At 31.6% G+C, this 11,005-nt stretch overlaps 1 protein-coding gene across 1 annotated transcript; it reads left to right on the top strand.

Annotated features, from left to right (window-relative positions):
- Positions 1-456: 456 nt before the first annotated feature.
- On the top strand, positions 457-10,997 carry LOC140055670 (CD151 antigen-like). Its single transcript, XM_072101036.1, has 7 exons — positions 457-668; positions 1,055-1,252; positions 4,627-4,701; positions 8,011-8,127; positions 8,558-8,749; positions 9,149-9,232; positions 9,683-10,997. Exons 1-7 carry the CDS (start codon positions 552-554, stop codon positions 9,725-9,727), a joined length of 828 nt encoding a protein of 275 aa, XP_071957137.1. The 5' UTR covers positions 457-551; the 3' UTR covers positions 9,728-10,997.
- The last annotated feature ends 8 nt before the right edge of the window (positions 10,998-11,005 follow it).

Consider the following 11,005-nt stretch of genomic DNA (forward strand, 5'->3'; position numbering starts at 1 on the left):
GCCATAAGGAATATGCTGTGAAAAATTGACTTAGCTAGATTAAACTGATATCAAGATAAGGTCAGAAAGCGATAAAACGCATAGTGATACCGGACCGACCGACAGACAGACCGACAGACCGACCGACATAGTGAACTATAGAGTCGCGTCCACGCGACTAAAAATATGAGAGAGCATATACGAGTATACACTTTGCCTCCTTATTTCACTTAAAGGTAATATTAAATAGGCCTACATTATAAAACAGGGTTAATTATGTCACATGCGTTGTAGGTCTAAAAACATGCAACCGCAACAGCTTATTGGAGGGAAGGGGAAACCGTGATTAATCAGTTTGTCGTTTGTCAGACTATCTATGAGTCACTAGGTAGTGAAATCAATTAGGATTTCCTTTAGCAAAAATACTAATTATATTTTACAGCAATAGAGTAATATACAAAGCTGGAACAACAAATGGTGTTTTATAGTCTGCCGTGGTAATGCTTCTGCGTCTCATATGCACGACAATTGTACGTACTGAAAAATAGGCCTAACGTAATATTGGAAAAAAGATGGAAATTAAAGATAAAGCTTCAAGCAACACACCAGCCGTCAATACGGTAAAGGTTAGATCGTGTGCGGCAGACACATGTAAAGGATTTCTTTATATGTTCAACTTTTTATTTGGGGTGAGTACAATAATTAGGTCTAGAGCATGGATAATTAAACATAGTAAAGAGAAGACATCATTATTATCACCTTCTCGCGAACCGAGGGTGGTAATGCTACACAATCACCCCCAATTCACAGAGGAAATGACCATAAAAGAGGCAATGTTTTTTCAACTCTTTATCTCCATTCTCAGACGCCTCAACAGCAGATCTAAAACCTATATTCAGGAGAATTTTAAGGGGGAATGTAACAGTTATGGCCAACCTATTTTAAATGGGACACTTAGTTGGGTCACCAAAATGTCCCCTAAATAAATAGATTCTACAGTAGGCCCAGTCTAATCCGATAAGTGAACGTTTTAAAATGTTCTATAACACTAAAACAATACATTTTAATTTCTAAGCTTTCAGGCATAGGCGCAGTGATAATTGCTGCTAGGGTGTTACGTCATACACTCAGTCTAGATCTTGCCCTTATCATAGATACTCAATTGTATAGACTTGGAGCAGTCATCATTGTTCTTGCTGGCTGCACAGTCACTGCCACTGCTTTCATTGGAAGTTTAGGGGTAAAACAAGAAAACAAATGCTTCATTATTGCCGTAAGTTCACACATGCTTAACTAAAAGTATCAAAAGTGGCTCGGTGAGGTTGGGTATCATGCACCGCAAAACAACTTGATTTATTTTGGATAAGATACACATATGCATATTATATGCTTTATAGATGAGTGGAAATAGACTTTTCAGTCAAACAAATTGCAACAGTTTGTTTTTTTGCTGAAATATTCTCAACTATATGTAGATATTATCATATCCAAAATCTACCCTGATCTGCCCATTATAAATTACCTAATTTGCATAAAATCAAAATGGCTGCAACTTTGATCCCAATTATCTCTTAAACCATGAAGAATTTGGTGTAAGAATGTAATGTAACACAAATATAAACATGACCCCAAAGATTCAGAATAATATATTTGATTTGTCTTTGGGGTCAAGGTCAAAGGTCATTCCAGTTTGACATCTAAAATATGCTAATTATCTCTTAATCCATTAGGTATTTTGAATAAGAATGTATAAGTACAAATATAAATGTGACCCTAAAGATTTAAAATAATGTATTTGATTTGTCTTCGGGGTCAAGGTCAAAGGTCACTCCAGTATGGCCTCTAAAATATGCTTATTTCGTAATTCATTAGGTATTTTGAATAAGAATGTTTAACTATAAGTACAAATATAGGCCTAGACATGACCTTAACGGTTTAGAATAATGTACAGTAATTGAGTTGTATTAGGGTTCAAGGTTCAAAAGGTCATCTAATTACACTATATAAAATTTGAAAATAACTCTCAAAACATCAGGTATTTTTAACAAGAATGTATTTAATATAAATATGACCCTAAATATTCAGAATGATGGAATTGAGTTGTATATGGGGTCAAAGTCAAATGTCATCTAATTATACCATATAAAATATGCTAATTATCTCGCAAAACATCAGGTATTTTTAACAAGAATGTATAAATATGTCTCTAAATATTCAGAAAGATGCAATTGAGTTGTATTGGGTCAAAGTCAAATGTCATCTAATTATGTCATATAAAATATGCTAATTATCTCTCAAAACATCAGGTATTTTGAATAAGAATGTATTTAATAGAAATATACAGTAATATGTTCTTATGATTTGCATTTGATTTGTATTGGGTCAAGATAAATTGTCTTACAATATAAAATACTCTAATTATGAAGTGAATTCATTTCAATTTGGATGATGTACCTATGAACAAATCATATCTATTTTGAAAAGCTCATTATTAGGAAAGGTGTTTTAATTGTAAGGAATTACATTTATTATATTTGGTTTATTTTTTAGATTATAGTACACTATGCTAAAATATGTCACACAAAAACTGGCAATCCTGGCTGGAAGTGTTTAAACTGAAATTATGGGAAAGTGTGGAAACACCTTTACCCTTACAAAATTTGTAACTGTGAAAATGGAGGTCATGTGGTTCAAACAGTAACCAACCACTTGAAACAGTAAAACCTGACCCTAACATTGGGAAAAGTTAAGTTGTACTAACCAAAGTGGGTGCAGTAGTGAAAGATAACAGAGACTATGTGAACTAAAAATCTTTAGAACAAGTGTCTATAGTTTACTTTAGTATAAGAACGAGTCCTCTGCTCTCAAATGACACAAATACAGAAAGTATAGATACACATTTTTTTTTAAATAGAATCTTTCGTAACACCCTAAATTTTTAAGTTTGAGATGGATGAAAATTTTAAAAAATCCTGCCATTAAAAACAAGTGTAGTTTGTATTCATATTTAAATATGTTCAAATTTATCTAAACACAAACATTTTAAAGTATCAGTATATATTAGGATTAAGTAACAGTATTTATTAATACTTTTATTAGCAAAATGATGCTTCAATCCAGAATTGTAATGAATACAGTAAGACAGTAATGAATACAGTAAGACAGTAATGAATACAGTAAGACAGTAATGAATATAGTAAGACAGTAAGTCATTGTGATACTTACTAAAGTATACTTTAACAAAACTAGTTCTTTGCAACTGTTGTTGCTTAGTTTAATTGTAGATAATTTGATTTAAAAAAAATTATGGATGATAATTTAAATGACTAATTATCAGAAAGCTAAGTTTATTGGTCTACTCTGAAGTAATTTTACTGAATTCTCAGTGAAGCGAGAATTGTCCAGAGTATGGCAAAAACATCTTAAAAAGTAACTCCATTGACGATCGAGTCCGACCCAAGAATTATTTAGACATTTTTGTGACCAATGTTTCAGAAATGTAAGGTTATAAGCTTCGTAGGTCTACTAAAGTAGGTATGCCTAAATGTAAAAATAAATGTCAAAATAAGCTATACTGTATGGTATAAAGTAAATGACCTACTGATACTATGTAAATTTAGTAGTTATAATATTTATAAATAAACAATTTTTTCAAAATTGACCTAGTAATCTCTGGGTGGGAGGGGTGTGGGCGCAGTGTGCAGACATCAATCTGCTGCAATGTCTACTGTGTATGCTATGTTTTTAGTAGTAGTAAGACTACTAGGGAAATTGATTTAAAGGATAATTTGAATTTTTTTATATTGTGACCTTTGACCCAGTGACCTCAGGGTAAAATGAAAAATCAAATGTGCTATTCTGAATTTTAAGGGTCATGTTTATATTTGTACTTATACATTCTTATTCAAAATACCTAATGGATTAAGAGATAATTAGCATAATTTAGATGTCAAACTGGAATGACCTTTGACCTTGAACCCAAAGACAAATCAAATATATTATTCTGAATCTTTGGGGTCATGTTTATATTTGTGTTCAATACATTCTTATACCAAATTCTTTATGGTTTAAGAGATAATTGGGATCAAAGTTGCAAAATGGCAGCCATTTTGATTTTATACAAATTAAGTTATTTATAATGGGCAGATCAGGGTAGATTTTGGATATGATAATATCTACATATAGTTGAGCATATTTCAGCAAAAAAAACAAACTGTTGCAATTTGTTTGACTCAACGCCTATTTTTCATCTATTTCCACTCAATCTATTAGGCCCGAGAGGTTAGTGTAGTGCAACAGTTAATAAAAGTGTTATACAAGTTTCATGAGTTTGACAATAAAGTTTATAGAATTGAATTGAATATACAATAATATGAATGTATGATGTTAATGTATAGCATAACCTAAACGTCGTTATCAATGCGCAACACACACTGTTTGAAAGCGGTTCTGGTTAAATTCACCATTACCACACCATAAGTACCTAACCTCAAAAGAATATTCAATTTAAAGCAAGTCTAGTAATTCCTAATACCACTGAACCAAACAGAAAACCGACAACTTATTTATCTATGTCAGGTCCAAGCGTTCCCAATATGTCCTAATTTATGCCATAAGAACATTTGTCTTTACGTATTTTTTTTACAGTACATCGTAATGTTAATTGTGGTCTTCGGCATGGTGTTTATAGCTGGTGTATTTTCAATTGCAATTTACACACGGGTAAGTTTGTCTTTCTTCAGCTTACAGGCCTAACATTGTAAATAACTATAGAGCAACCAGAAACCACACTAAAAAAAGAATGTAAATGTCTACATTTATAGTTAAAACAACTACAGGATATTACAAATGGTTAAAAATCAAAATCAAATCAATATTCATTTGCTTAACCTCCGAACAAGTACATAGCAATGGGAATTAATAAAAGAATAAGAAGTTATCTCCATAAAAATGGTTCTTCAATCTTCGATTAAATGATAAAGTTCAGGATAAAACAATCAATAAAATAATATCCTGATTATGATCAATATCGTATCTCTTAAAGATTGCTTCTCAAGATTTCAAACTTCATATTAATTTGTTATCTGAGTAAACTATTGTGCATTGTTTTATATAGATCTGGCATTAAATCACGACCACCAAAAAACAATCTATATATAACTAGTCTTTTCATAATGTATAATTCTTAGATTCTGTAATTTTAATTTTGAATTTTAATCATTTTTAATCGTTTTAATAGTATTTTAAGATTGATCCATGGCGTTTTTGCACAATTTGATTTTTTAACATTATTTTATATTGGCCTATGTATTGTGATATTGCATTATATCATTTTTTTTTCAAATTTAATATATTATTTTTTTATTCATTGAGTGTCCTTATTGCCAAGCAAAATTAGTTTCCAATTGAATTCAACCAATAACATTTCTTGAATGTTGAATCTTAAATGTCTAGTCGATTCTTTTCAATGTCGATTCTGCAACCGGTGTCACAACGTTAACTACTTAATTGCATCTTTATAAACATTTTTTTTTAAACGTGCACACATTTGTTTATACTTTACTCTATACTTGTAACATTCTTTTTCTCTCCTAATAGTAGGCCTATAGGCGTGTTGTGGTGCTTATTTAAGGCAAATCCTTCAAATTGTGATAACATTCTAAAAGGGTTGCCCACAATTTGGTCAGGTGAAAGCGGCCATTTTGGGTTTCAAAATGACCGAAAACAATCCACACTAAACATGGTCACCCATGGTCATTGGAAAGATAAATTAATACTCATCATTTTATTCCATTATACCCATTTACAAAAAGTCATAGTTACACAGTTATGTATCAATAAAAAAAAGTCACGTGACCAATACAAGTCCTAAGGTAAACAACTAATTTGACCAAATACCATACTGTTTGATATCGTTGGATAGCTTTAAAAAAAAGTCTGAATACAGTTTTAACAATATCTGTCCAACTTCATTTGTCATTTGTCATAATTGTTAAATTAAATTATAAATGCATTATAGGTCATAAGTAGGTTTATAAAAAATGTTTTATTCTTCAGGAAACTTTTAAAATACTTACCGTAAATCGTCTAATATAGAAATCCACACTCTAATAGTAACAACCCCCCCCCCCCCCCCCCTCTAATAGTAACCCACCTTATAAGTTAATCTATAATAATAACCCACTACTCTAATAGTAACCCACTATTAGAGTAAAAAAAAACTTATGATGCAGACGTATTTTGAAAATAATGAGATAATTCATGTTGATCTCGCTCGGGAGTGGGGAAGGATTGAGTATTTTTGAGTTTATAATATAAAGTTAGAGTTCAACCAAATTTGTTTATTCGTACTGTTTTATTATTTTGCTATGAGTTGCTGACCGGAAAAGTTCGGGGTGGGTTACTATTTTCAGGTGCCTTATTCAAGATTAGTAATAGTAACCCACTAATCTAATAGTAACCCCCTTCTAATAGTAACCCACCCTAAAAACAATCAAAGAATAATAACCCAGCGTTACAATTAGAAGATTTACGGACAGCTTAATAATCATAGGGTGTTATTGGAAAAAGTGTACAGTATGAACATACCATAAAAGTCTACTGCTTTACCTTACAGGAATTGTATTGTTATTATTTTCCATCAAAATATGAAAATATGATACAGAAATGTAAAATCACTATTGTATCATTGCAGCAAATTAAATTCTGAATCTGTTTCAACATTGTACATTAGCCGTAACATTTTCCTTTTTAAAAAATAATATACCATAAAATCGCGACAAAGAAGCCTCCTATAATTAAATTTGAAAAGAAGCACATCTCAAATGGAAGCCCCCTTCGAAATCAAGCCCACTGAGTTTCTTCAAGATAGTATGGGCTTCTTATCAAAGTGGCATTTTGATCAATACTTAAACATTTGGTATCTCGAAGCCAACCGGAAGAAGAAGCGCATTGATTTCTTTAAAGAGGTTTAACGGTATGGCATAAATGTACTGTTCAAAATCATGTGTATTATGCTTAAGTTTGTCAAACTGGGTACAAAAATGTCTATTAAAAATCTTAATGTGAATTTTGGTCTAATTACGAATTACTGACACGCATTTGCTTTTTGATTTCGAAACTACAAAATACTGTGCAAAATATTCAGGATGACCTAATAATCCTTCCATAGATGAAAGTTGCCATTGGCCTTAAGTCATATTTTATTAGACCTACAGTAAACTTTGAACACTTTTTAAAGAGTTCCCAACAAAATCAATTTTTATTGAATTAACCCAAAATCATATTGCCATATAGATCAGTTTTTAGTCACTTTACCATTCTCTATCTGTTGACATAAAAAAAAAGAAAAGGTGAAGAAGGTTTTTACCGTCTAACATCTCTTTATTATTTTGATTTTAGTTATTACAATATAAATTATGTGATAGTAGAATAATTAATCAAACTATACACTTGTCACAGATGTTGGTGCATTAATATCTAAAACTTAAAATTTTGGAACGTGAAACATGTCAAACTAAACTCTGAAGTAAAAACATGTGAACAACAATTTAAAATTATAATTTAATTTGATTGATTCACGTTATGTGTATCAATAACAACAATAATAATAGCCACAATCAAAGGCAGAAACCATGTTAGAAACAACATAGTCACCAAACATGAATACGTAAAGATGCGGTAAGCAAAAATATATCAAGCGGGTAAATGCACAACGAAAACCGGGTAAATGCTGATATCACTGTTATATCCATAACAAGTTACAACCAGTTGAATGAAGTGTCAAATCAATCTACTGTGTAACTATGACTTTTTGTATATAGGTACCATGTAATGGAATAAAATGATAGGTGATTCTCTTTCCAATGACACCATGGATGCCTATGTTTGGGCAATCCTTCCATTCTATATTTTTGATACATCAATTAATAACTGTGCCAAGTTTCAGAATGCTATCATAATTTGCGGGATTGGTTCCTTTAAAAATTCTCTATAACACTCTTTAGACATAAATGTTTTTGTTTTCATTAGTCGGAAAATGAGTTAGAGTTTCAGATGTTGAATACACTGAAGAGAGAATTTGGGCCCGGAGGAAACGAGGATGCACAGGATCCAATTACAGCTGCCTGGAACAATCTTCAAGATACAGTAAGCATGTTGGAAAATATATTGAACTAGTAGTTGTTAACAGTGATATCTCTAACATGTTAAATCTTGCCAGTAGGCCGATACATACACTACGATTTAAGTGTTTCTTTTCTACTTCTGATGCCGTTCCGTGATTTCAGTAGAAGTAATATGAAATACAGACTTTAATAAGAGCAACAATAGCCTGCAAAGAGATGCATCACAAACACTGATCCAAGAGTATACGCATATTTTCACTCCCATTAACATTCTTAGTATCCCAATCGAGGAAAACCAGAAGGCAGATCATTAATAAAGCCTACACTATAATAGATTTTTTCCCTTTTTTTTTTGTTTTCTTATTATTATTATTATTTACATCTACTTGTTAAGTAAACTTTCAATATTATAGCAAATGAAATATAAAGGAAATTCTTTCTCATCTTCGTAGCATAACTGTTGTGGCGTTAAAACAAACAGTACTAACGGTATTATATTCCGTTCTTCAAATTGGTATCGAGAACAGCCGATTGTTAAACGAGTTAAGGTTCCAGCAACGTGCTGTATGAAGAACGATGACGCAATAGTGGATCTGAAAAGTTGTCAGGGTAATTTTGGTGGATTTGAACATGTTTATTTCAATGTAAGAATATGCTTTTTACAAAATATGTATCAAACTTTTGCTATTCTCAAAATTGCCTAAAACGACTTGAGTAATTTCTGTGCATTATAATGTTTGTTATTTCACGAAAGTTTTTGCTGCAAAAATTTGACAATGTGGTTTTCATAAGTATATAATTTCATAGGCAAACACTGTATATTATATACATTTACATACATTGCACACACATAAATGTCCAAAAACAATAATTATAAATATTTTGTATTTGCAAGTTTGTAATTAATAAATTAATACACTTAAATAATGATTTCGCTTATAAAATAATAAATAAAATAATATAATATAATTTTCTGTTTCTTCACATGCTTTTATTACCCCAATCTGAAGTTTATAATCTATTAAAACACTATTTTGTTGTAGGGCTGTTATGATCCGGCCTTACGGCAGATTTCATTTTTTTGTTCGCTAGTTTCTGGATCTGTCGTTGGAATTACTGGTATGCAGGTAAGAATTAAAATATTATACGTAAAAACTTACACATATTACTTTTGTAATATAGGATTTATTTCGCATAAATTTGCTATTCCACACATGTTAGACGTACAGTTTCATTTCGTATCTAGCGACAATAAGCAGCCTGCAGTTTTTAGATGACTTGCGACATCCAGTTACAATCTGTCTAAGTGAGAGATGCAGAAGTGTTCTTAGAGTCTCTTGACACTATAAATAGCTACGGTTGTGTTTTTCGCCAGCAGATACGATACCGCATACTGTTTATTGTCACTATACACGATACCGCCAAACGAGAATTAATTTTGATGATTTTAATCCTATAAAAAGTACAAGAAATATTGGAATTATCACAAATATTACAATTACATTTACAATAGTATCCGGTGATTTATTAAACGTGTTTAGTACAGATAATTATATTATGCTCCTTTTATATTTCAGTTATTTGCTCTTTTATTTTCGTTCTTCGTTATGCGTCAAATGTAAAGGGTCGTATTTGTTATGAACAATAATAACTTTAAATACATCAAATGGAGTAATGACAGAACCTAACATAGACCTAACAGTAAGTAGGAGGAAAACTATTATGAACGATTGTTCAGATTGGAGTTCAAACATATTTAATTTGTGGCAAAAGATGGAGTATTATTACTATAAGAGAACATCTGAATGGGTTTGAATCATAGGTAGCCTTGTGCCAATATTGACATGTCAAATCACCTCCACTTCACACACACTTCAATGCAGCTTGATGATACCAATGCAAGACAGTACTTTTAAAAAATACACTGCAGGCTTTATCATCAAAAATACTGTTGTATTCTGTTAAGCTCTGTCTACACCATCAAACTTTATTTGACAAAAAACGTAGACAAAGTGTAGACGGCCAAAGCTACCAATTGTGTGGTTCCAAATCAAAGATGGTTTTGCAATTACAAGGTGAGATCAAACTCCTGTTTCATAGCGATTGATCAAACACTGCTAAAGGATACAAGGCATCTTACAAAATCCTCAGAAGACGCAAGAAGAGATCCGACTTGGAAACAACACTGAAGGAACTGGGCGACGGCGTCGCTAAAATTCAGATGAAACCAGAAGAAGCGTTGAATGGAATAGAAGCAGATAACGTTAAGTTACCACCAGAAGCTGATACGAATGACAGGTTTGGAGATGAGGTTGTCACCATCCAGATGAAGCCTGAGGAAGCTGTACAAGCTTAGTTGCTGCAGTTGTCAATGGACAATTTCTTGAATTCTACACTATATCGCTATATTGTCAAGTTTATTTATTCTAAGAAATACAACCGCTTTGTTTAGAAATGATAATCCCTATCCCTGATGGTTGACTTTAATGTTCAAATTTCTCGTTCGTTTCAAGAGACGCTGTCCCTTTAATTGAGTGTTTCTTTAATAGGGGCTTTGAATATAGGGGTGTCCCCTGAATATAGCAGTGTCTAAAGGAAGAGTTCGGTTCAGTTTTAATTGGTTAATAAAGTAAATCAAAAGTTTGTGAACTTTTAATGCTTTTGTTTTCACATCTACTCTATGCTACTCCAACCACAAACATTCGTCAATAGAGTACATAATTCAAATGTATTTATTTTCAGTACATTAATGTAAAACACACATAAATAAAATAAATAAATGTATCAATACTTAGTTTAACAAATATACATGTGAACGTATACCCTAAATGTGAAATAATGTTTAGTTTGTAAGAAACCAACACTACTATTAATTTATGAATATAAATTATTATCTAAAT

The sequence above is a fragment of the Antedon mediterranea genome, chromosome 7 (assembly GCF_964355755.1).
Source record: "Antedon mediterranea chromosome 7, ecAntMedi1.1, whole genome shotgun sequence".
Lineage (NCBI taxonomy): Eukaryota > Metazoa > Echinodermata > Crinoidea > Comatulida > Antedonidae > Antedon > Antedon mediterranea.

What these genes read in the sequence shown, in the direction of transcription:
- LOC140055670 (XM_072101036.1), top strand. Translation starts at nt 552, where the DNA reads ATGGAAATTAAAGATAAAGCTTCAAGCAACACACCAGCCGTCAATACG. An exon ending in ACAAATGCTTCATTATTGCC is followed by an intron (nt 1,253 to 4,626) that starts GTAAGTTCACAC and finishes TTTTTTTTACAG; the next exon opens with TACATCGTAATGTTAATTGT. An exon ending in GGAACAATCTTCAAGATACA is followed by an intron (nt 8,128 to 8,557) that starts GTAAGCATGTTG and finishes TCATCTTCGTAG; the next exon opens with CATAACTGTTGTGGCGTTAA.